Source organism: Heptranchias perlo, unplaced genomic scaffold (assembly GCF_035084215.1).
Source record: "Heptranchias perlo isolate sHepPer1 unplaced genomic scaffold, sHepPer1.hap1 HAP1_SCAFFOLD_63, whole genome shotgun sequence".
Classification (NCBI taxonomy): Eukaryota; Metazoa; Chordata; class Chondrichthyes; order Hexanchiformes; family Hexanchidae; genus Heptranchias; species Heptranchias perlo.
The window spans coordinates 1151824-1179712 of record NW_027139655.1 but is presented as its reverse complement, the minus strand read 5'-3'; the positions used below and the strand labels follow the sequence as shown (position 1 = coordinate 1179712).

General features: G+C 45.2%; 1 protein-coding gene across 1 annotated transcript; it reads left to right on the top strand.

The window, feature by feature from the left end:
- Positions 1 to 3237: 3237 nt before the first annotated feature.
- On the top strand, positions 3238 to 7387 carry LOC137317668 (probable G-protein coupled receptor 139; the record flags this gene model as incomplete). Its single annotated transcript, XM_067980835.1, has 2 exons — positions 3238 to 3307; positions 6501 to 7387. Coding segments are annotated over exons 1-2 (957 nt in total), but the record flags the coding sequence as incomplete, so codon positions are not given.
- Positions 7388 to 27889: the final 20502 nt, after the last annotated feature.

Below are 27889 nucleotides of genomic sequence, written 5' to 3'. Positions count from 1 at the left end.
AATATTTTGAATGTTCCCGGGGGATCTTTTATACCCACCTGAGAGGGCAGATGGGCCCTCGCTTTAATGTATCCTTCAAAAGTCGGCACCTCTGACATTGCTATGCACCCTCAGTGGTGACACTACGACAGCACTGCTCTCCCTCAGTACTGGGCCTCCAACAGCATTGTGCTTCCTCTGTAGGGACACTCCGACATTGCTCTGCTCCCTCAGAACTGACCCTCCGATGGCACTGTGCTCCCTCAGTAGTGACCCTCCGACAGTACTGTGCTCCCTCAGTAGTGACCCTACAATAGTACAGAGCTCCCTCAGTAGTGACCATCTGACAGTACTGTGCTCCCTCAGTAGTGACCCTCCAACCACACTGCGCTCCCTCAGTATTGGCCCCCCGACAGTACTGCGCGCCCTCAGTATTGATCTTCCGACGATTTTGCGCTCCCTCAGTACTTACCAACGCATCTAATTATGTGACCACTACAAAGCTAGATGGGAAAATGAGCTGAGAGGTGGACGTAAAGAGTGTGAAAAGGGATATAGACAGGTTAAAAAGTGAGCGAGCGGTTGCAGATGGAGTATACTGTGGGGAAATGTGAGGTTATTCACTTTGGTAGGAAGAATAGAAAAACAGAATATTTTTAAATGATGAGAAACGATTAAATGTTTGTGTTCAGAGAGATCTTTGTGTCCTTGTCCATGAAACACAAGAAGTTAATTGACCTGCAGGTGCAACAAGCAATTGGGAAGGCAAATGGTATGTTGGAATTTATTGAAAGAGGGATAGAGTACAAGAGCAAGGAAGTCTGGCTACCATTATACAGAGCTTTGGTGAGACCACTTCTGGACTATTGTGTACAGTATTGGTCTCCTTCTCTAAGGAAGGATATACTTGCCTTAGTGGCGGTGCAACAAAGGTTCACTGGATTGATTCCTGGGGTCAGAGGGTTGTCCTCTGAGGAAAGATTGTGAAGAATGGTTCCATATTCTCTGTAATTTGGAAGAATGAAGGGTGATCTCATTGAAACATATACAATTCTTAGAGAGCTTGACAGGGTCGATGCCGAGAGACCGTTTCCTCTGGCTAGAGAGTCCAGAACATAGTCTCAGAATAAGGGGTCGGCCATTTAGGATTGAGATGTGGAGGAATTTCTTCACTCAGAGGGTGGTGAATATTTGGAATTCTCTACCCCACAGGGCTGTGGAGTCTCAGTCATTGAATATATTCAAGACTGAAATCGATAGGTTTTTGGAATCTAATGGAATCGAGGATCGGGCGGAAAGGTGAAATTAAGGTCGAAGATCAGCCATGATCTTATTAAATGGCAGAGTAGGCTCGAGGGACGGCATGGCCTAATCCTGCTCCTATTCTTTATGTTCTGATGACCCTCCGACAGTACGGTGCTCCCTCCAACAGTACTGCGCTCCCTCAGTACTGCACTGCAGTGTTAGCCTGGATTATATGTTCAAGTCTCTGGAGTGAGACTTGAATGCACAACCTTCTGAATCAGATGTGAGACGGCTACCACTGAGCCACTGCTGACACCTGAAAGGAGGAGAGGGAGATGGAGGGGTTTAGGGTGCGCAGTGTGGAATGTGGATATCGATGAAGGCACTGCTGTCAAAGTAGTGCAAATAGACTGCAGATGCACAAGCGACCACAGGTGGATGAGCAGAGTGTTTGGTAGGGGGTGCCAGACAGGAGGGGGTTACAGAGATAGGGAGGGGTAAGGCATGATGGATTTGAAGTGCAAGAAAGGATACAAATGAACGACAGGATTATGAGACTGGAATCCAATGCAGGTCAGTAAGGGCTTAGGTGATTGGTGAACGATTCACCAATCAAAAAAACAAGGGTGTGGATGGAATCCGTGGCGAGGATGTGGAGATTGTGGAGCCAAAGATCATGACTACACAATTTTTGACTGGAGGCAAATGTGGCTCAACTCAATCAGAATGTGGGCCTGACAACACAAACACACTGGAAGGGTCAAGAGAGGCGGTGGTTTTGTCAGCGTCCACCTGAAAGCTGGTCCGTGTCTGCGGACTGTGTCACCAAAGGGCAGCATGTAGATGAGGAAGAGGAGGGAGCCAAGGATTGAACCTTTAGAAATATCAGAGATAACGATGATAGTGTGGGAAGAGAAGCTTCTTCTGGCTGTGAGCAGATAGGTGAGTGGAACCAAGTGAGGGCAGTCCCAGCAAAAGAGGCCAGTATCCGATGAATGAGGAGGTGACGGGTTAGTGTTCTGTAGGTATGGAGATGGGGCGGGGTGGGCCATGGAGGGATTTAAACCGAAGGATGAACATTTTAAATTTAAGGGCAATGGAACTGGGAGCCAGTGAGAGTCAGTGAGGCCGAGCAGGACCTGGCGCTGGTTGGACACGGACTACACAGTTTTGGACGAGCTCAAGTTTAAGCAAAGTAGAGGTTGGGTGGTCGGCCAGGAGTGCATTGGAGGAATGGAGTCTGGAGCGCAGAGGCATTGATGAGGTTTTCAATGGCAATGGGCTGAGGAAGGAATGGAGGCGGGTGAGGGAATCACGGGGCCTTCGTGATGGAAATCAAATCGGGTCATGAGCTCAGCTCGGTGTTACACGGGACCAATTTTACTGGAGCCGTTAAACAATGTAGAATAAACGGGTAAACATCTGCATGAAAATAGCGGAGAGAGAAATGTCAATGGGACACGTTCAGTGTCCGTCCCCTAATATCACCCACAGTCATATCTATGGCTGTAATCCTCAACCTGCCCTTTAACTGTCCTCGTGTCAAGGACTCACATTTTATATTTTAAGTAGGAAACCGCAGGAACAGAGTGAAACGGGTCTGCTTGTGTCCCTGGATTCAGTCTACACAGCGGAGAATCGGCAACATTTATAAATGAATCACCAGGAGTGAACATGGTCAATACAATTATATAAAAACTGTAAATGAAGCCGTTCATTACTATTGGATTAGTCCTGTATGAGCACAGATTTAAACTTGATTCCTGAGAGAGGTCTGATTAAGATAATGTCCTGTTTTTTGAGATGTTCGTATTAAATCCACCACATTATTTACATCGGAGTCAAAGCTGCTGATATAATGTGTTTGTTAAACTGACTGTAACTAATAGCAATGGTCAGGGGTATAACCCTGTCAGTGGAGACTTATCCCCTGTATAAATCAGGGCTTGTTGGAATGGGTCAGCACAGAGTGCCTGCCGGAGTTGTGGTTTTCAGACCAACAGAAGCAGAGAAATGGGATATCCAGTAATCTATCAGATACAACTGTTTTATTATCCCATTCTTGCAGCCATTGGAGTTCCGGGTAAGCCATTCACAGCTGTAAATGATGTAAATCGATATTAACTCTGCTGCTGTACTTGGCAAAATATTTTTTCTCCCAGCATATTTTACACATTGACCTGTTTTGTTCTACCGATTGAATAATGGAATGATTTAAGTCTCTGGTCTCTCGGTCTTGTCGGAGTTGCATTATATCCTTAATGAACTCTGTATATCCCAAACTGGCATTGTTACTGGATTATTCGCTATGCTGAATGTATTGTTGAAAAATGGTATGCCCTTAACTTTTAAAAGTTCGGTCTTGAACGAGTTACATTATATCTGTAGTGACCTTTGTATATCCAACCCTGGCATTGTGACTGGATTATTCTCTGTACTGAATGTACTGGAATCAGGTGTCTGGACTAAGAGCTAATGACGGACCATCAGGAGCTGTTAACAGTTTCATGTTGTGGAACGAACGTGTCCTGAAATATGTTTTCATCAATGTGTTTTCAGTGATTGATAATGAGACAGCTCACGGTCTCAGTGTTACAGGGAGGCAGTGCAGTGTCCTCCCTCCCCAATCACATGCTTCAGTTTAACTGGGATTTCAATGTATTTATTGGTGATCACTGTTATGAAATATTATTTCATTATGTGTGTATCTGATGCCGCTTCCGATGTCTGGTTACTGAACTGAGTTTGCTGCTGACTCTATCACATCTCCTCTTCTGCTTCACTGTGGATGAATTCACTGACTGTCACTGGACTACACTGTAAAATGAAATGTTTTGAGGTTATATTGCATCAGTTTGCACCGCATCTATTGAAATCAGGAACCCTTCTAGACATCTGTAGATTATATGTATTAAGTTGGCGCTTTGTTAATTGAACAATCCCGCCATCTATCACTTTACTTTATAATGACAGGAGAAGGAATCTCAATGATTTTGCGATCTGTCTGGAAAAGGGATTCGATTCTGTTTATTCCATGATTTGTAGATGAAGTGAACAGTGTAGGTGAACAGGTGGAGAATCGGATGATCTGTAGAAACAGTAAACTATTCCACAGAGGGTTCACTATTTAACAAACTGACACTGAGAATACGATCGGTGGAACACGGAGCTGGTGAACCGAATGCAGGGACAGGATGATAGGATTTAATCGGATATGAAAATGGATTGAGAAAGAGAGTGGAGTGAGTGATAGAGAGGGTGACTGAGAGGGAAAGCGAGAGGCTGTGGTGTGAATAATTCATCAGAATGAACTGCTGAAACTTCCAGTACAATTAAACAGAGAAAATGTGATTTGACGGTGTTATTATGAGGTGGTCAGATTGGGTGAGTTGTTATTGTGGGACTCGCTCCTCATGTTTATATCCCTGTCAGGTCCTCAGTCTGTTTTTGTGAATGTTCCTTGTTTTCCAACTTGATACTAAATATAATTACAATTTAATTCAAGAATACAATCATAAGAAAATAAGAACATAAGAAATAGGAGCAGGAGTAGGCCAATCGGCCCCTCCACCCTGCTCCGCCATTCAATAAGATCATGGCTGATCTGGTCCTAACCTCAAATCTAAAATCATGTCCAATTTCCTGCCCGCTCCCCGTAACCCCTAATTCCCTTTACTTCTAGGAAATTGTCTATTTCTGTTTTAAATTTATTTAATGATGTAGCTTCCACAGCTTCCTGGGGCAGCCAATTCCACAGACCTACCACCCTCTGAGTGAAGAAGTTTCTCCTCATCTCAGTTTTGAAAGAGCAGCCCCTTATTCTAAGATTATGCCCCCTCGTTCCAGTTTCACCCATCCTTGGGAACATTCTTACCGCATCCACCCTATCAAGCCCCTTCACAATCTTATATGTTTCAATAAGATCGCCTCTCATTCTTCTGAACTCCAATGAGTAGAGTCCCAATCTACTCAACCTCTCCTCATATGTCCGCCCCCTCATCCCCGGGATTAACCGAGTGAACCTTCTTTGTACTGCCTCGAGAGCAAGTATGTCTTTTCTTAAGTATGGAGACCAAAACCGTATGCAGTATTCCAGGTGCAGTCTCACTAATACCTTATATAACTGCAGCAATACCTCCCTGTTTTTATATTCTATCCCCCTAGCAATAAACGCCAACATTCCGTTGGCCTTCTTGATCACCTGCTGCACTTGCATACTAACCTTTTGATTTTCTTGCACTCGGACCCCAGATTCCTTTGTACTGCAGTACTTTCCAGTTTCTCGCCATTGAGATAATAACTTGCTCTCCGATTTTTCCTGCCAAAGTGCATAACCTGACATTTTCCAACATTGTATTGCATCTGCCAAATCTCCGCCCACTCACCCAGCCTGTCTATGTCCCCTTTATATATATATATTTCTTTATATATTTCTGTCTATATATTTCTTTATCATAATGAATTATTCGGATACAGTATTTTCAAAGCTCGGCTGAATTCAATAACAACGTGGTTGATTTTATTAATACTTTTCAATTTAACTTTAATTGAATCTGCAAATTAAATTTATTAAGGACATTTTACACCCAACACAGGTACCCTGACACCAATAACCACAGAAATGAACTGTTGAATGCATTAGTTGGATTGTGTTAGTGGGACCTATAGATTAGATTCCCTCTAACACCGTGCTGCAGTCTCTCACTGCGAATCCCAGCCTCTCCTCACACTGTATTGAATCCTCTGCCTCGTCATACCTTGCTGCAGTTCATTCGCTTCCCAATCCATCTGCTTCTGACTCCCCTCCAGCTCCTACATGTCCTTTTCCTTGTCTCCCTCCCAATCTCACTCATTGGCTCGGTCTCCAGCTCCATTTCCCGTTTAGATCCAGCCCCTGTCGGCTCTCTTAACCCAGAGCTACAAACCAGCTGCACCTCCCCCTGTCGCCTCACCTTCCCAAATCCGGCTTTAATCCGCTGGATTCCCGGTTTGTAAAACCCCTTCTCCCTCCCCGATCGGGACCGAGCCCTCATTCAGCCCTTCCAGTGGATCCGGTGCTCACTTTATTCACTTTCTCTATCCATCTCCCAATTCATTATTGATCATTGTGTTTAAAAACATCTCTCTGCCCGAAAGCGCTTCCCAGGTCAATCAATCACTTTCCACGCTTCAGTGCAGCAACAAAGCTGGAAATTTCACCCCAGATCTTCTCAAACTGCTGCTTTGGCTCCAGGTCTGATTAGTAATTTCTCTGATTCCTTGTTTCTCTCTTACAGTCAACTTGGTGGCGATTGTGATCCTGTCCCGAGGAAAGTGCGGCCTCTCCAAATGTATCAGTGTCTACCTGGTGGGAATGGCAGTGGCCGATCTCCAGGTCGTTATCACTGATCCGATATTGAACAAAATTAACGTGCTCTATCTCCCATGGTCATTCCTGGATATTACTCCCTTGTGTAGTTTGATTCTCTCTATGATTGAAGCAGCCACAGTGGTTTCTGTCTGGCTCACAGTTGCTTTCACCTTTGATCGATTTGTGGCCATTTGTTGTGAGAAGCTGAAAACTAAATATTGCACCGAGAGAACGGCGGCTGTGGTTCTGGGAACAGTGAGTGTGCTGGGCTGTTTAGAGATTCTTCCCTGGTACTTTATATATGAACCTAGATTTATAATTGATAATGTTCCCTGGGGTTGTGAGATTAAACCGAGCTTCCTTACTTCCCCCGCATGGTCCGCATTTGAGATGTTTCACCTCATTTTAACCCCTTGTGTCCCGTTCTGTCTGATTTTGCTGCTCAATGTACTGACGGTCAGGCGTATTTTAGTGTCCAGTCGAGTCCGCAGGGGACTCCGGGGCCGCAGCAATGGAGAGAATCAGAGTGATCCAGAGATGGAGAACCGAAAGAAATCCATCATTTTACTCTTCAGTATCTCGGGCAGTTTTATACTGTTATGGCTGACACAGGTTGTATTTTCCATTTATGTACGAATTGTGGACATTCGGTCTTATTACTCCACCACTGACCCTGGTTATATCACAGAACACACAGCGAAGATGCTGCAACTTCTCAGTTCCTGCACAAACACGTGTATTTATGTCCTGACCCAGACTAAATTCAGAGAGGAGCTGAAGAACGCGGTGAAATACCCATTCAATCTAATTGTTAAATTAGTGAAACGATAGAAAGAGCTGAAGGGTTTCAAGCACTAGAACTAAATCCCATTTCATACTCCATCCCCTACACTTCCCAGGGGATGGAAAGTACATTTTATATTAGCCACACATAGACATTAAATGATCTGAAATATGCTTCTGATATTATATTTTATTGAAATTCTGATCTAATGAGGCAGGATTTATTCTGCAGGCAACACGTGCATTTTTGTGCAAAATGATGGCACAAGTATCTCAGCTGGACTTCATCTAAATGGCCGTACAGCAAAATTTGCAAAGTTGGGAGTCAAAGTAGCTGCTGTGGGCCTGATCAGAATGGGTGCATTCCAAATAAATGGAGAGGGGGTGAGAGAGGGGGAGAGAAAGGGAGATAGAGGGAGGGAGAGAGTGAGCGAGAGAGAGAAAGCCACAATGATTCACGAAGAGGGAAAGGGTGAGAGACTGAGACAGGGAGCGATAAAGAGAGGGAAAGAGAGAGGGGGAGATAGAGTGACAGAGAAAAGGGAGAAAAACACAGACATAGAGAGTGAGAGCGGGAAAGAGAAAGAAGGGCAGAGAGCGACACAGGGAGCGGGTGAGAGAGAGATAGAGAGAGAAATAGCGAAAAAGAGAGAGGTAGTGGGACAAAGGCAGAGAGAAAAAGAGAAAGATGGACAGAGAGACAGAGGGATAGAGAGAGAGAGAGACAGACAGAAGGAGAGAAAGACGGAGAGAGGAGGGAACACAGAGAAAAAACAAAGGGACAAAAGAAATATCATGATTAAATAGCGCAGAAAATTAAAACAGGTTCACATAAAAGGGATAGGGTGTGAGTGAGAGAGAGATAGAAACAAAGAGAGGTAGAGACAGAGTTACACAGAGAATGAGATAAATAATGAGAGTTTGTAAGACAGGAGAGAAATAGAAAGAGAGAAAGAAGGAGTAAAAGAAAGCATATATTAATATATATACATACATATATATATATATATATATATATATATATATATATATATATAATGAGAGCGAGCAAACAGACATGGATGGAACGAGAGACAGACTGACAAAGAAGTGCAAAGTGATGGGAGTAGAAGTGGAAATAACAAGATAGAAAAACAGACAGAAAATAAATAGGGACAAACGACATAAACAGAGAATAGACACAATGAAAGGCGGACAAACATATAAAGTGACAGCAGGGTAGGGGCAGGAGTGAGACGAGAACACAGAAAACATTAAATAACCAAACAAACTGTGTAATCAGCCTGGAGTGTGTGAGAGTGCTGACCAGCAGAACAGCAGCAGATGAAGCAGGTCAGACAGTTCATGTTTGTTCTGGGGTAACACTCTTCTGCATTTAATTTTGACATTTCTCAAGGTGATGCCTGGAGGCTGCACAATAAAGTCACTCAGCCTTGTGTCCCTGACCCTGATCATTACTTACTGCAGGGGTTTCCCAGCTGCTCTGTGTCGTAAACATTCATCTATTAAACGAAAGCCTGAGACGAAATCGACTTCAGCATGTCTGAAGGAAAAGGACTGTTCAAAGGTGGAAGGGCTGTTTAAAGGATTGTTAATAACACATTGTAAATGATCACACAGCAGAGGATAGATCACCGTAGCAAAAAGAACGATTCCAGGAGGGCTAGAGGTAGTTGAACAATCTGCCGACTTAACTAGGTTACGTTGTGGACAATGAGAGAAAACAAGTGAAGTGTCAATCTATCGTGGGTTGTATTTGTAGGAAACTATCGTTGAGAAGCCATCGTCCCAGAGGTGTGATCCGGTGTTAAAAATCTCTTTAAAAGCTGTGCAGAAGTTGAGTGTGGAGAGACACAGATCCACCACGACTGCTCCAAACTCACCTTTCACTTCCTGGCAGTAACACCTCACCTGGAATCTTAATGACTGCTCGCTACCTCCCAGCTTGATGCCTCGATGCTGGTTTACAGATTGCCTATGAAGCCGATGACCTGGATACAAGAGAAAGCCACGCTACACTGCAACATCATCCATCAAAATACCTGGAATTTTCCCGCATGCTTCAACCAACCATGAGGATATAACTTCCTGTATGGGCTTATTCCAAGATAGACATTTGATTTCCAAACGGTTTTGCATTTTCGGAATTCAGAATGTGTTGTTTTATTGTGGTTAAAGCAATTCTAAATCGGGCATAAACCCAAAGTGTTTTTTAAATTCAAATGTCAATTTTTATAGTGTATTAATAATAATTGTTTTCTTTATGAAGCCCTGGTCTGTGCTTGAAATTTCTTTAGGAAAAAAGAGCACATTAAGTTTTTTATCAAATTAAACATTGTGGAGACAAAAGTCATTGCCCCAAATTAAAGTGTAAAATCACTTTGCACCTTTTTGATCCTCCATCTGTACCATGTGTAACTTTCCCAGTGAGTTGCTGGATTCTCTGATAAATCACAATGTACTCTTAACCCGTCTGCTGTGTTATTAAAGTGGACAGGGTCCCGCTGCACTCTCCTGCTCTGTTAATGTTACAAATGCTGTTATTGTTTCAGATTAAAGAAAAATATGAATAATGGAGAAATAAACAAAATCCCAGATTAGAACCACATTCAGATTGAGTCCAATTTTATTCTGATTTATTTAATAGAAGCTAGAATTGCATTCGCTACACAAAACGGTGAATTGGACCTTTCCTCCGAATGTCTGGTCTTTCCTTCTCGGTAACCATTACGTCAGAATAATCAAATGTTAGTCAATTTATTTTTGCAGAAGTTCACATTTTGGTGTTTAATCCCTCACTGCACCTCCATATTCCTGTTAAACATCAGCTAGTGCCAGTCTCGCTCAATGTGTATCTATAACTATAGTGCAACAGTAATTTAACAGGACCAGCAAATGAACTCTTTCCGTCTCTCTCACCATAAAAAGCTCTACCTTGCCCCTCAGTAAGATGGATGCCTTATTGGTGGTCACTTTGTTTCAAGATCAGGGCGGCAATTTCGTTCAACTTTCATGGCGGTCAATTTGTTTGACATTGCCCCCATGCCCGCCGGTAAGTTGGCTGCCTTGCCCCGCAATAAGATGGCCGCCTTGCAACTCGGTAAGATATCCAGCTTGCCGCTCGATAAGATTACTGCCTTACTGGCTGCCATTTTGTTTCAGGTTTATGGCGTTGAAGTTGTTGTTCATAGTTTCATATTTTCATAGCAGGTACGGCACAAGAGGCGGCCAATCAGCCCACTGTGCCTTTGCCAGCTCTTTGAAAGGGCTATCTAATTAATCCTTTTATTAATCCACATTTGTCCAAGTGGGTATTAATTTTGTCCCTGTTTACTTTTTTCTAAAAGCTTCCCCACCACCGAGGTTAAACTGACTGGCCTGTAGTTGATGGGTTTATCCTGACACCCTTTTTTGAACAAGGGTGTAACATTTGCAATTCTCCAGTCGTCTTGCACCATTTCCGTATCTAAGGATGATTGGAAGATTATGGCCATTACCTAAGCAATTTCCACCCTTAGTTCCCTCAGCAACCTGGGATGCATCCCATCTGGACTGGATGACTTATCTACCTTAAGCACACCCAGCCTTTTTAGTACCTCCTTTTAATCAATTTTTAGCCCTTCCATTAACTCAACTACCTCCCCTTTTACTGTGATTTTGGCAGCAACTTCTTCCTTGTTAAAGACAGATGCAAAGTACTCATTTAGTGCCTCAGCCATGCCCTCTGCAGCCATGCGTAAATCTCCTTTTTAGTGCCTAATCGGACCCACCCCTCTTCTTGCTTTCCATTTTTAATTATATGCCTGTCGAAGACTTTTGGATTCCCTTTTTGTTCGCCTATTCTCATAGTCTCTCTTTGCCCCTCTTATTTCCCTTTTCACTTCTCCTCTGAGCTTTCTATATTCAGCCTGGTTCTCACTTGTATTATCAACCTGATATCTGTCATACGCCCCCTTTCTCTGCTTCATCTTACTCTCTGTCTCTTTCGTCATCCAGGGAGATCGGCCTTTGGTTGACCTACCTTTCCCACTCGTGAAAATGTACCAAGACCGTACCCGAACCATTTCTTTTTTAAAGGCCACCCATTGTTTGATTACAGTTTTGCCTGCCAATCTTTGATTCCAATTAACCCGGGCCAGATCCGATCTCAACCCACTGAAATTGTCACTCCTGCAATTAAGTATTAGATTGCTCCTTGTCCTTGTCCATAACTAATCGAAAACTCATGATACTATGAACATTGTTCCCTAAATATTCCCCCATTGAAACTTGCTCTGCTTGACCCACCTCATTCCCCAGAACAGCGGAACGGGAAGCCTTAGTAATCAGGAATGATGCTGAGAAGAGGCTGAGCTTGCTGAAAAATAACCGCGCGCTCAGGTTCTACGCTGGCCGAGCAGATGCAGGACGCCCCGTCCAGCTGGACCATCCCCCACCACCTGTCCCAGGTGGAGAAGTCCCTGAGGAGGAACCCCTTTGACCACAAAGCCCTCAGACAGTGGTCGGCACGAAACGTTCTGGGTGACCTGCAGGGAAAGGAGGGCGTGGCTCCGATCGGGCAGTTCCTTGACCAGACGGCCGATGCCATTTGGCAGAACGTCTCCTCGCCGGAACTGACGAACAGGCACCGGGATGTGGCCTGGATGGTGGTGAGAAAGGCCCTTCCAGTGCAGTCCTTCCAACATGCACGGAATATCAGCACCACTGCGCGCTGCCCTCGAGGCTGCAGCATTGCAAGACCATCATCCACCTCCTGATGGACTGTCCCTTCACGCGGGAAGTGTGGAGAGAGATGCATTGGTATCTGTCCCGGTTCATTCCCACACCTCAGTAACACAGGACGCTGTGCTCCACGAGCTCTTCCCAAGGACACACACCGAGACAGATATCAACTGCTGATGGAAGACCATCAACTCGGTGAAGGAGGCCCTTTGGTCCGCCTGAAACCTGTTGACCTTCCATCTAAAGGAGTTGTCCACGACCGAGTGTTGCTGCCCTGCACACTCCAAGGTCCAGGAGTACGTGCTGCGGGACGCGAGGTGCAGCCTGCACAAAGGCTCTATGGGGAAAGGGAACCGTGTAAGGCCATCCCACCTTGTATTGGTCACCATGTATTGTGAAATATGTACTGTGATTGAATTGTAATATTGGGATCATATTGTGTACGATCTGTTTTGTATTAGTTTGAATCTTATTGCTTTGAAATTGTGATATGTAATTTGAAATCTGTGGATTCTTACATTTTATGAAACAAGGTATATTTTGTGAAAAAATAGTGTGCAGAAACTTTCGAGGAAGTTAGAAATCAAACCTATAATCTTCTGACCTGTAGTTAGACACGTTACCCTTTGCTGCACTGGCCCAGGTAGTGGAGAGTAAGGAGCAGCTCACACTCCCACATACCTGTGGTATGAGCAGGTACCGAGTCAGTCTCGGTCATGCCCACGTGACTCCACGAGTCCGGGAGTGTCAAAAGGCGCACAGTGAACAGTTCCCAAAGAGAGTAATCCTTGCTGCTTCCCTTCGATCGCTCAGCTGGGAGTGCAGAGGACTGTGGTCGAAAACAAAACAAAGTCATCCTTAGGTTGCTGGTTTAATTCTAGCTTGAAGAAGAGAGTGTGCTTTTGGAGTAAGCAGCAATTAGGTCAAGGCCGCTTTCTTAGATTTACAGGCAGCCGACAGCTTAACATGTTGGTGCTGAGGCACAGGACACCTCTTTTCCTTTCTCAAACCTGAAAGCTTTCTGTGTCTGCCCGAACACGACAGTTTTGCTCGAGCATTTACCTCTGTCACCAGCAGGGAGTGCCTTTGAGTAACAACACGTCAAACCTCACTCACTTTCAGGCAAAAAAGCCTTCCATCAGTCAGTCAGTCAAACAGACAGACAGGGCTCTCGCTGCTCCTCGAAGCTCGTGGCGGGGGTTGGGGTGCTGTTCCTTTCCGGTGACCACATCTGCCTTCCGCATGCTCAGGGCTCTTCTCAGCATCATTCTCGATTACTGTGCCTTCCCGTTCTGCGGTTGCTCACTTGCAAAAACTCGATACCGCGGATTGGAGCAAAGTATTGAATATATTCAGGGAGTTGGCAATTCGTGGCGCTGCCTGGAGGCGAGTGTTAAGCGACCATTGTGAAGGGCAATTTGGCCACCGCAGCTGGGGAATTAGCTCAAATGGTAGAGTGCATACTTGGTATGCGCGAAGTAGCTGGATCGATGCCCGCATTCTCCACTTGATGTTTTACCTTGGGGAATTGTCCCGAAACAAAAATGGTGTTAGATTTCAGCAAATCCATAACTCACGTCAATCCTAAGCTTCGATAAAGAGAGGTCAAGGGGCAGTAAATCTTTTGGTGTGCTGCACTAAGCAAATGTTTTTGATTTTGGTGTTTAGCAAAGATGGAAAGATGAAGTGAGACATGGAAAAAAGCTTCACAGGTCCTGATATCCATTCTGTGGATTGAACTCAGGATTTACAAAGTTAATAAAACTAATGCACTCCCTGCTGTGTTCAGGACGCACTTATGATAGAGACTGCCAGGCAGCACTGCCAATTAGGACAGTTTGCAAGCTATCTATAGTCATAAAGTAATGGGCAGTTTGAAAAAACAATCCAATCAGGTCGGAGTTGACCAGACGATCTTCTGATTTGTCATGAGAAACGTTCTCCACTGCTCCACTGGCCTAGGTTATGCAAAGCAAGTAGCAGCTCACACTCCCACAGCGCTGCGGTATGAGTAGGGACCGAGTCAGTCTCGGTCGTGCACCCGTGACTCCACGGGTCAGGGTTTGCCAAAAGGCGCACGATGCACAATCACCAAAAAGAGAGCTATTTGCTGCTTCCCCTCGATAACTCAACTGGTGGGAGCTCAGAATAATAGTTAATTAAACTCAAAGCAAAGTCATCCTTAAATCACTGTTTCAATTCCGGTTTGAAGGAACGTTTCTGCTTTTGGATTATGCAGCAATTAGCTCAAGGCCGCTCTTTTAACTTTCCAGGCAGCCGACAGTTCAACATGTCGACACCTCTTTTCCTTTCTCAAACCTTTGAGCTTTCTGTGTCTGCCCGAACACCGCAGTTTTGCTCGAGCACTTGCCTCTGCTCACCAGCAGGGAGTGCCTTTGAGTAACAACACGTCAAACCGCACTCACTTTCAGGCAAAAACTCTTCTATCACTCAGTCAGACAGACAGGGCTCTCACTGCTCCCTCAAGCTCGGGGTGGCTGTTCGTTTCCGGTGACCTCGTCTACCTTCCACAGGCTCGGGCTCTTCTCAGCATCATTCACCATTACTGGAGCTTCCCGTTCTCCTGATGCTCACTTGCTGATGCTCGATCCTCCGATTGGAGTAAAGTATTGATTGTATTCAGGGAGGGGGCCAACCCACGGCAAGATTTCTCTACTGGTCGTGGAGCTGCTTGGAGGCGAGTGCGAAGCAGCTACTGTGAAGGGCAATTTACAAGAAACAACCTCAAATATGGAATGAAGAGGGAGTAGCAACAAGGACACAGAATTGTCTGAGGGACAGGAAACAGAGGGCAGTGGTGAACGGTTGTTTTTCGGACTGAAGGGAGGTGTAGAATGGTGTTCCCCAGGGGTCGGTGCTGGGACCACTGCTTATCTTGATATATATTAATAACTTGGACTTGGGTGTATGGGGCACAATTTCAAAATTTGCAGATGACGCAAAACTTCGAAGGGTAACAAACAGTGAGGAGGACAGTGATAGACTTCAAGAGGACATCGACAGGCTGGTGGCAAGGGCGGACACATGGCAAATGTAATTTAACGCAGACAAATGCGAAGTGATGCATTTCGGTAGGATTAACGAGTAGAGGCGATGTCAACTACAGGGCACAATTTTGAAAGGGGTACAGGGTCAGAGGGATTTGGGGGTACGTATGCAAAAATCATTAAAGGTGGCAGGGCAAGTTGAGAAAGAGGTTAAAAAAGCATACGGGGTCCTGGGCTTTATAAATAGAGGCATAGAGTACAAAAGTATGGAAGTCATAATGCACCTTTATAAAATACTGGTTCGGCCACAACTGGAGAATTGTTTCCACTTCTGGGCACCGCAGTTCAGGTAAGATGTGAAGGCCTCAGAGAGGGTGCAGAAGAGATTTACTAGAATGATTCCAGGGATGAGGGACTTCAGTTACGTGAATAGACTGGAGAAGCTGGGGTTGTTCTTCGAACAGAGACGGTTGCGAGCAGATTTGATCGAGGTATTCAAAATCATGAAGGGTCGAGATAGAGCAGATAGAGAGAAACGCTTCCCGTTGGCGGAAGGGTCAAGGACCAGAGGACATCGATTAAAGTTGATTGGCAAAAGAACCAAAGGTGACATGAGGACAAACCTTATTACACAGCGAGTGGTTCGGATCTGGAATGCACTGCCCGAGGGGGTGGTTCAATCATGGAAAGGAAAACATTTTCAGGGCTACGGGGATGGGGAGGGGAAGTGGGACTCGCAGGATTGCTCTTGCATAGAGCCAGTGCGCACTCGATGCTTCGAATGGCCTCCTTCCGCTCTGTAAACTTTTAATGATTCTGGTCGAGAGATCGCTGAGCATGCGCGAGAATGCAGGGCCGATTCTTCCACCCGAGGGAGCTGTCCACGCCCGAGCATTGCCGACCGGCACACTCCAAGGTGCAGGAGGACATGCTGCGGGACTCACTGAAGCGAGGTGCGGCGTTGCAAAGGCTCGATGGGGAAAGGCTACTGTGTAAGGCTGTCCCACGTGGTATTGTATAGAATGTATTAAAAAATATGTACCTTGGTTAAATTGTAATATCGGGATCGTACGATGTACGATCTGAAATTCATTGCTTTGAAATTGTGATATTTAATTTGATCTCTGTGTATTCTTAAATTTGATGAAATAAAGTATATTTTGTGAGAAAGTAAAAGTTTGCAGTTACCTTTGAGCCATGTAGCATTCGAACCTACTAATCTTCTGATGTATAATACCAGAACAGGGTCGACGACGGTCCACTGGCACACGTTGTGAAAAGCAAGTTGCAGCATGCACTCCGACAGAGCTGTTGTATGAGCAGGTATCGATTCAGTTTCGGTCAGGCCCACGCGACTGCACGATTCGGCGACTTTAAAACAGTGAACAATCACCACACAGAAGGATCTTTGCTGCTTCCCTTCGATCGCTCAGCTGGTTGAACAGAGGACTAGAGTGGAAAACAAAGCAGAGTCACCCTCAGGTTGCTGGTTTAATTCCGTCTCGAAGTAGCGAATGTGATTTTGGAAAAAGAAGCAGTTAGATCAAGGCCGCTTACTGTAGGTTCCCGTTCTGCTGTTGCTCACTTGCTGACGCTCGATACCGCCGATTGGAGCAAAGTATTGAATGTCTTCAGGGAGGGGGAAATTCGTGCCGCTGCTTGGAGGCGAGTGTGAAGCGACCATTGTGAAGGGCAATTTCACCACCGCAACTGGGTAGAGCGCTCGCTTCGCATGTGAGAGGTAGCGGGATCGATGCCCGCATTCTCCACTCACTTTTTTTACCTTGGGTAATGGTCCTGAAACAAAAATGGTGTCAGTTGTCCCACGTAAATCCTCAGCTTCGATGCAGAGAGCTTAAGGGGAAGCAAATCTTTTGGTGTACTGCAATAAGCAAAAGTTCTTGATTTTGGTGTTTAGTAAAGATGGAAAGAAGAGGTGAGACATGGAAAAAATCTTCACGGGTCCTGATATCTTTTCTGTGGATTGAACTTAGGTTTTAGAAAGTTAATAAAACTAATGCACTCCCTGCTGTGTTAAGAACGCACTTACGGCGGAGACTGCCAGGCAGCACTGCCAATTAGAACAGTTTGCAAGCTATCTAAAGTCATAAAGTAATGGGCAGTTTGCAGAACAATCCAGCCAGGTAGGAGTTAACCAGGCAATCTTCTGATTTGTTATTAGACACGTTATCCACTGCTCCACTGGCCCAGGGTATGCAGAGTAAGTAGCAGCTCACACTCCCACAGCGCTGCGGTATGAGCAGGTACCGAGTCAGTCTCGGTCATGCACCCGTGAATTTGATTTTGCAATAAGCAGCAGTTAGATCAAGGCCGCTCACTGTGGCTTCCCGTTCTGCTGTTGCTCACTTGCTGATACTCGATACCACCGATTGGAGCAAAGTATTGAAAAAAATTCAAGGACGGGACCAACCCAAGGCAAGATTTCTCCACTGGTCGTGGAGCTGGGTGGAGGCGAGTGTGAAGCAGATACTGGAAGGGTTAATGTATGAGTATTAAACAGGGAATTCGCCCAAATGGTAGCGTGCTCACTTAGCGGGATCGATACCTGTATTCTTCATTTACCTTGGATCAATTGTCCAGAAACAGAAATGGCTTCAGTTTTCAGCGCGCCCATCACCCACTTAATTCCAAACGTTCACCATGTGCTACGGTACAGAGAGGTCAAGGGGCAGCACATCTTTTGGTGTGCGACAATAAGCAGAAATTCTTGATTTTGGTGTTGAGCAAAGATGTTTAAAAAAAGCTTTAGACTCCATGATGCCTTTGCTGAGCATCGAACTCAGAACCTTCCGGTTATGATACTGACGCGCTGCCCTGCTGCGCTAAAAAGACACTTGGTATATAATTAAGTGGGCAGCACTAACGAGCAGGACAGTTTGCAGGGTGTCACGTCATAAAGTAAGGGGCAGGCTGCAAAAAGCATCCATCCAGGTCGAAATCGAATCAACAATCTTCGGAACTCTGGTCAGACATGATCTCCACTGCTCTCCTGGCCCAGGGCTGTGGGGAGTAAATAGGAGCTCACACTCCCACGGCGCTGCAGTATGAGCAGGTACCGAGTCAGTCTCGGTTATGCCCACGCGATTCCACGAGTCCGGGAGTGTCAAAATGCGCATGGTGAACAATCCCATTTCCTACATCCCTTCCATCACTTCGGGGGTAAGACAGAGGATTATAAGTGATAAATAAAGCAAAGTAATCCTTCGGTTGCTGGTTCAATTCCAGATCGAAGGAATAAGTCTGCTTTTACAGTCAGCAGCAATTATCTCAAGGCGGCCCTCTGAACTTTACAGGCAGCCGACAGCTTAACATGTTGGCGCTGAGGCCCAGGACACATCTTTTCCTTCCTCAAAACTTAAAGCTTCAGGTTTCTGCCCGAACACGGCTGTTTCACTCGAGCATTTGTCTCTGCTCTCCAGCAGGGGGCGCCTTTGAGGAGCAACTTCTTAAAATTTCAAAATATACTTTATTTCATAAAATGTAAGGATACCTACAGTTCAGGGTAAAAGTCGCAATTTCAATTCAAAACAATACAAAACAGATCGCACACACTATGATCCAATTAATTGAATACAAAACACAGTACATATTTTCTAATACATTCTGTACAATAAAAGGTGGGGTGGCTTTACACGGTGGCCGTTCTCCATCGACCCAACGCGTCGGCTGCACTTCACTTCAGTGCGTCCCGCAGCACGTATTCCTGGTCCTTGGAGTGTGCACGTTTCAGGTGGACCAAAGAGCCTCCTTCACTGAGTTAATGGTCTTCCAGCCTCAGGTCATATCTGTCTCGGTGTGCGTCCCCGGGGAAGAGCCCGTAGAGCAAAGCGTCCTGTTTTCCCGAAGTGTTGGGGATGAACTGGAACAGAAACCAACGCATCTCCCTCCACAACTTCTGCGTGAAGGGGCAGTCTACCTGGAGATGGACGATGATCCAGTCCGTGCTGCAGTGTCGAGGGCAGCTCGCAGTGGTGGAAAGACCGCACTGGGAGGGCATTTCTCACCACCATCCAGGCCACATCCTGGTGCCTGTTGGTCAGTTCTGGTGATGAGACATTGTGCCAAATGGCATCGACCTTCTGGTCGGGGAACTGCCCGATCGGATCCACCCTCTCCTTTTCCTGCAGGATGCCAGAAGGTTCCTCTTTCGACCACCGTCTGACGGCCTTGTGGTCCAATTGGTTCCTCCTCAGGAATTTCTCCACCTGGGACACGTTGGGGTGGTGGGGGGGGGGGGGGATGTTGCGGTCCAGCTGGACGGAACGTCCCGCGTTTGCTCGGCCAGCATGGCCAAACCCAGTTTTCTCAATGTATTGGACAGGTAGAAACTCATCACGTAGTGACACTTGGTATTTGTGTACTGGGGCTCTACACACATCCTGAGGCAGACACACACAAACCTCGCAGCATTGGGGACGCTCTTCCCCCCTTTGTCTGGGGGTTTGTACATGATGTCCCTGTGGACACGTTCCAACTTGCGCCTCCAGACAAAGTGGAAGATAGCTCTGGTGACTGTGGCAAATGAACTGGGGGGAATGGGCCAGAACTGAGCCACATGAAGTAAAACTGTGAGTACCTCACACTTTATCACCAGGTTCTTGCCAGATACATTTTTGGTTTGAAGCCTGGGGCCCCCCGAACCCGATCCCCAGCACCATCACGTAGCCAGACATGACGGTGAAGGAGACAAAGGATTGGGTCCCCCACCTGCCATGGAACATGGCCTCACCCTTACTACAGTTGACTCTGGCCCTCTGAGGCAAGCTCGAACTGGTCGCAGATGCCCATCAGTCTGTGGACCGACTGATCGGTGCAAAAGACGGTGACGTCATCCTTGTACAGAGAGGCCTTAACCTGAGAGCCGACACTGCCTGGGATCGTCATTCCCCTGATACCTGTGTCCTTCTTGATGGACGCGGCAAATGGCTCGATAAACACATGAACAAGACCGCAGAGAGAGGACAGCCCGGCCTGACTTCAGATCTGATTGGTAAACTCTTCGACTCCACCCCTTTGATTCGGACTGTGCTATGGATGTCCACATAGAGCAGTCGGATCCAATCGCGGATTCCCTCCCCAAACCCCATTTTGGAAAGCACGTCCATCACGTACGTGTGGGATATTCTGTCGAAGCCTTCTCCTGGTCCAGGCAGATGAGAGAGGTGTTTACCACCCTATCCTGCACGTTGGTGATTGTATCCCTGGGCAGCACAAGGCTATCAGAGATCTTCCTGCCGGGTACAGTACAGGTCTGATCGGGGAGGGTCACCCGCTCCAGAGCAGATTCGAGCCTGTTGGCGATGGCCGTGGACAGAAGCTTGTAGTCGGCATTTAGCAAGGACATTTAGCGCCAATTTCTGATTTCTCCCCTCACCCCCTTCTGCTTTCAGATGAGGGTGGTGATGCCTTTCCTCATGAATTCTGAATGCTGCCTGCCAGAAACAAACCCTGCACACTTCCAGTCCCACAGAGCCGAACACAACCCAGCCAGTAAACCCGAACTCTCTTCAACAAACGGCAGTTGATGCAAGCTCAATTGTTAATTTTAAATCTGATAGTGAAAGATAGTTGTTAACCAAAGGTTTTATGGGATATGGGGCTAAGGCGGGTATATGGAGTTTGGTCACGGATCAACCATTAAAGGCGGAACAGGCTCGAGGGTCTCAAGGGCCTATTCCTGTTCCAATCTTCCTATGTACTTATGTGTCAGTTTTCTGTGTTTGTAAACACTACACTGTATTTCCCTCCGTGTCCAGCACTGTGAGGCCTCCCCCGATGTGTCAGATCACTGGGCAGTAAATTGGGTCGTGTAACACCAGTTCTATCGGCGCGACGCGGCCTCCCAATGTGCCCACATGGTGTCCGGAACCCGCGCACATAAATCGAGCGTGACATGCTCCGTAGGCCACCTTGGAGGTGATGCTCCCACTGACACTATGGGATAACATGTTGAAAGTAGTTGCTTATTAATAGCAGAGAGAAACACTCCAGTGACACAAGTAGGGCCCATGGAGACTGACATTAATTACAGTCACTGAACAAACAGATTCAGTTATCAACTTTAAATCCAACAATGTTTATATCACAACATATATTTAACCAAATATTACACAGATGGAAAACCCAAAGCCCAGTACATTATTTTAATAAATATTTGAAAGAAGAGAATCCATGAGACCCACAGTCTGACAGCACTGATGTGAAGCGAGAGCAGCTTCATTTACAGATTGCAGATTATTTCTGAGTGAAATCCTTTAATTTCAGAGAGTTTCTAACCACTTCTCAAGGGTTGGGTTTAAACTCAGAGATGGGAACTGAACCATTCTACTGGTCAGTTTGGAGACCATTCTGCGAATATTGGTACAATCTCTGGATACCCCGTCAATATTGGCAAGTTTATGGATCCTCTTGTAAATAATGGGGCAGTCTCTGGATCTACCTGTAAATAATAGAATAGTCTTTGGATTCTACTGTAATATTCGCACAGTACATGGATTTCACTGCAATTATTCATACAGACTATGAGAAAGTCTCTGGATACTTTAAAATATTGATCCACTTCCGGATTTCCTGACACAATCTGTGGACTGTCTAAATGTGTACACTGCCTGGTAACACTGTAAATATTGAATCAGTCCCACAGACCCCTGTAAATATTGACATAGACTGAGTCCAGCGTGAATGTATACAATCTCTGGTAGCACTTTATATATTGACTCACTCTCACAGGCCCCTGTAAATACTGACATATTTTGGGACTCCCTGAGTGTCCACAGTCCTTGGTATCCCCGTAACTATTGACTCACTCCCACAGACCCATGAAGACACTGAAAAAATGCAGGAACTGTCATAATATCTACAGTCCTTGTTACCCCTTTAATTATTGATTCACTCTCAAAGAACCCTGTAAATACTGATACAATCTGGCGACTCCCTGAATGGCTACAGTCCTTGGTACCCCTATAATTATCGACTCATTCTCACAGACCACAGTAAATACTGACACAATCTTGGGACTATCTGAATATCTACATTCCTTGGTACCTCTTTATATATTGACTCACTCTCATAGACCTATGTAAATGCTGACACAATCTGCAAACTGTCTGAATCTCTCCAGTCCTTGGTACCCCTATAATTATCGACTCATTCTCACAGACCACAGTAAATACTGACACAATCTTGGGACTATCTGAATATCTACATTCCTTGGTACCTCTTTATATATTGACTCACTCTCATAGACCCATGTAAATGAGGACACAATCTGCAAACTTTCTGAATCTCTACAGTCCTTGGTACCCATTCATATATTGTCTCAATATCACAGTCACCCATAAATACTGTCACATTCTGGGGACTTCCTGAATATCTTCAGTCCTTTCTACCCCAGTAAATATCGACTCACTCTTACAGACTCATCTAAATAATGACACAGTACGGCAATTGTCTGAATATCTACAGTCCTTGATACCTCTTTATATATTGACTCAATTTCGCAGACCCCTCTAAATAATATCACAGTTTGGGGACATCCTGAATATCAACAGTTCTTGGTACCCCTTTATTTATTGACTCACTCTAAAAGAACCTTGTAAATACTGATACAGTATGGGCACTCTCTGAATGCATACAGTCCTTGGTACCCCTATCATTATCGACTGTCTCTCCAAGACCGCTGTAAATAATGGCACAATCTGGGAACTGTCTGAATATCTACAGTCCTTGGTACCCTTTTATACATTGACTCGCTCTCACAGTGCTCCGTAAATGCTGCCACAATCTGGCAACTGTCTTAATAGCTAAAGTCCTTGGTACCCCTTTATATATTGACTCAATCTCGCAGACCCCTGTAAATACTGTCACAGTCTGGGGACTTCCTGAATATCTACAGTCCTTGGTATCCTTTTATTTACTGACTCACTCTCAAAGACCGCTGTAAATACTGACACAATCGCGTTGCTGTCTGAATATCTACAGTCCTTGGTACCCTTTTATATATTGACTCACTCCCACAGACCCCTGTAAATACTGACACAATCTGGGAAACCCTTGAATATCTGCAGTCCTTGGCATAATTTTATATGTTGACTCACTCTCACAGACCCCTGTAAATACTGACGCAATCTGGCAACTGTCTGAATAGATACAGTCCTTGGTATCTCTTTATATATTACAGGAAGGACGTAATTGCTCTGAACAGAGTGCAAAGAAGATTTACAAGAATGTTGCCAAGTCTTGAAACTTGCAGCTACGAGAAGAGATTGGATAGGCTGGCGTTGCTTTCCTTGGAGTAGAGGAGGCTGAGGGGAGACTTGATTGAGCTGTACAAAATTATGAGGTGCCGAGATAGAGAAGACAGGAAGTATCTGTTTCCCCTCGCGGAGAGTTCAAGAACTCGAGGACATAGATTTAAGGATTAGAGGGGAAATTAGGAAAAACTTTTTTACCCAGAGGGTGGTGGATGTTTGGAATTTGCTGCCCGAATTGGTGGTAGAGGCAGGGACCCTCAACTCTTTAAAAAAGTACCTGGACCTGCACCTAAAGTGCTGTAAGCTGCAGGGCTACGGACCGGGTGCTGGAAGGTGGGATTAGAATGGGCGCCTGGTTGTTCTTCGAGCCGGCGCGGACACGATGGGCCGAATGGCCACATTCTGTGCTGTAGCTTTTCTATGGTCCTATGGTTCTGTATTGATTCAATCTCGCAGAACCCTGTAAATATTGTCACAGTCTGGGGACTTCCTGAATATCTACAGTCCTTGGTACCACTTTATATATTGACTCACGCTCACAGAACCTTGTAAAGACTGACACAATCTGAGAACTGTCTGAATATCTACAGTCCTTGGCATCCTTTTACATATTGTCTCACTCTCAGAGATCCCTCTGCATACTGACACAGTCTGGGGACTCCCTGAATGTCTACGGTACTTGGCACCCTTTTACATATTGTCTCACTCTCAGACATCCCTCGACATACTGACGCAACCTGTGAGCTGTCTGAATATCTATAGTCCTTGGTACCCCTTTATATATTGACTCACTCTCACACAACCTTGTAAATACTGACACAGTCTGGGGACTCCCTGAATTTCTGCAGTCCTTGGTGCCACTACAAATATTGACTCACTCTCACAGACACCTGTAAATAACAATACAGCGGCTGGGGACTTCCTGAAAGTCTGCAGTCCTTGGTACCCCTGTAATAATCGACCCGCTCTCACAGACCCCTGTAAATGTTGACACAATCTAGGAACTGTCTGAATATCTACAGTCCTTGGCACCCTTCATATATTGACTCACTCTCACAGACCCCTGTAAATAATGACACAATCCGGGGACTTCCTGAATATCGATAGGCCTTGGTAGCCTTTTCTATATTGATCACTCTCACAGACGGCTGTAAATGATGACACCCATCTGGGGAATTCCTGAACATCTACAGTCCTTGGTATCCTTTTATTTATTGATCACTCTCACAGACCCCTGTAAGTACTGACACAAACCCGGGATTTCCGGAATATCTATTTCCTTGGTACCCTTCAACATATTGACTCACTCTCAGAGATCCCTCTTCATATTGACACAATCTGTGAACTATCTGAATATCTACAGTCCTTGGTACCACTTTATATATTGACTCACTCTCACAGACCCCTGTAAGTGCTGTCTCATTATTAGGACTTCCTGAATACCTACAGTCCTTGGTCTCCCTGTAAATATCGACTCACTCTCAAAGACAACTGTAAATAATGAAACAATCTGCGGACTCCCTGAATTTCTAAAATCCTTGGTACCCCTTCATATAGTGACTCACTCCCACATACCCCTTTAAATCATGATACAAACTAGGGACTGTCAGAAATATCTACAGTCCTTGGTACCCCTTTATTTATTGACTCACTGTCACAGAATCCTGTAAATACTGATACAGTCTCCGGACTTCCTGAATATCTAAAGTTCTTGGTATCCCTGTAATTATCGACTCACTCTCACAGACCTCTGTAAATGTAAATGCTGAATCTGGGAACTGTCTGAATATCTACACTCCTTGGTATCACTTCTTATATTGACTCACTCTTACAGACCCATGTAAATACTGACACAGTCTGGGGACTTCCTGCAAATATACAGTACTTGGTACCCCTTTATATATTCACTCACTCTCACAGACCCCTGTAAATACTGACACAATCTGGGGATTTCCTGAATATATAAAGTCCTTGGTACCCTTTTACATACTAAATCACTCTTAGAGATCCCTCTATATTATGACACAATCTGGAAACTGTCTGGAGATCTACAGTCCTTGGTAACCTTTTATACATTGACTCACTCTCACAGTCCCCTGTAAATACTGTTACAGTCTGGGAACTTCCTGAATATCTGCAGTCCTGATTTCCCTTTTATATGTCGACTCACTCTCACAGACGCCTGTAAATAATGACACAATCTGGGAACTGTCTGAATATATACAGTCCTTGGTATCCCTTTACATATAGGCTCACTCCCACAGACCCCTGTAAATACTGTCACATGAGTAGGCCGTTCAGCCCATCATGACTTTTATACAGGAACAGGAAGAGGCCACAGTGACCCAGTGATTACCGTGACCAAGTGATTCCTCAATGCTGCACAGAGATCCCACAGTGACCCAGTGATCCCACAATGTCCCAGTGATCTCACATTGTCCCAGTGATCCCACAGATTCCCAGTGGACGCACAGTGCCCCACTGTGTCCCAGTGATCCCACAGTGTCCCAGTGATCCCACAGTAACCCACAGTGACCCAGTGATCCCACTGTGCCACAGTGATCCCACAGTCACACAGTGATCCCACAGTGTTACACAGTGATTCCACAATGACACAGTGATCCCACAGTGACCCAGTGATCACCATGACCAAGTAATCCCTCAATGCCCCACAGAGATCGCACAGTAACCCAGTGATCCCACAGTGCTCCCGGTGATCCAGCAGTAACCAATACACAGGTCACGTGAGTCCCATTGGGTGCAGCCTGTGGTGAAGGCCTCGGTCAGTCCCCTCTGGAGATAAAGCTTCTTTTCCAAGGGTTCCTCCTCCTCCCAAAATTTCTCTTTCAACATCTTCATATTGCGGCATTTCCACAAAAATAATCCACTTGCGAGAGAGAAATAAGGAATTGATTAAAAACAAAGCAAGAGATGAAAAAAGCAGAGCAAGAGCCCAGAGCTCCCTCACACTCACATTCATTCCGTTCCACAGGCAATCTCTCAGCAAAGACCATTGATAAAATCCCCAGTTACAAAGCAGAGAATCTAAAGAGAAGAGAGGAAAGTTGGGAGAGAGAGAGACTCGGGACAGACTGAAGAGCGCATGTTGTTTCACTCTTTCTCTAATACAAGTTTTCAGGGTTTTCTCTCCTGCTTTGCCACTCACTCATTCCCCCTAAAAGGTGCCGGTCTGACTCTCTGTCCTGGTCAATATTTGCTGCAGGGCCCAAACTGCCCCGAGTTCGTTTTCTCTTCTGTTCCTGGAACAGGGAACAAAAAGATGAACGAACTTTCCCTTTGCTCTTTACTCTTGTTTTAATTAGCAGTGGATAAAAAGCCTGTAGTTTGTGGTCAACGTACAGTTTGTGACTTTTTCCAATTAGCCAAAGAGTTCAAATAAATTCATGTCATTTAAAAGAACTAAAGCAAAGAACTTAAAACAAATCGACAGCAAGATCCCTCACTCAGTTACAGGGACAATCTCTCAGCAACATTCATTCACACAGAAACAAAGACCAGTTTATAAAATAGATAAATGTAAAGATTGAGAGGCAATCTTTATAGACATAACAACTGGTATTTATATATAAGAGCAACTACTACAATAACAACTTGTACATATATATTTATATATTTACACATTACCACTACTACATGGCCCAGATAAGGGTTGTGGAGAAAGAGCTGAGAGGGAAATGGGATCGCCCTTTCAAAGAGCCAGCTCAGGCACGGTGGGCTGAATGGCCTCCTCCTGTATCGTACCTACTATTATACTATGAAAAACAACTTCAAAGTCTGGGACAGGAAAACAAAATAGCCGCCTCGACGGCAGCCATCTTACTGAGGGGCAAGCTGGCTATCATACCTGGGGTCAAGGTGGCAATCTTATTGGAGTCAAGGTGACCATGTTAAACAAAATGGCTGCCCTGCACCTGAAACGAAATTGCCCCCAGTGAGGCAGCCATCTTCATGACGGGTAGGGCGGCCATATTAGTGAGGGGCAAGGCGGGCATCTTAAACAAAATAGAGGCCATGAAGTTTAATCAAAATAGCCGCATTGAACCGGAAGCAAAATGGGCACAGTAAGGGTGAGGGGCAAGGTGGAGCCTGTTATGGTGAGAGATGGAGAAGGTTCATTTCGTGTTCCTGTTAAATCATTGTTACACGATAGTTAAAGATACAAACTGAGTGAGACTGGCACTAGCTGGTTTTTAACACAAAGGTAGCGGTGAAGTGAGGGAATTAAACACCAAAATGTGAACTTCTGCAAAAAATGGATTAACATTTGGTTATTTGGAAGCAGTGCTGAAGCAGAAGGAGAGACCAGACATTCGGAGGAAAGGTCCAATTAGCCATTTTGTGTAGAGAATGGAATTCTGGCTTCTATTAAATAATTCAGAGAAAAATTGGACTCAATCTGAATGTTCTTCTGATCTGGGATTTTCTTTATTTCTCCATTATTCATATGTTTCTTTAATTTGAAATAATAACAGTGTTTCTAACAGTAACAGATCAGGAGAGTGCTGCAG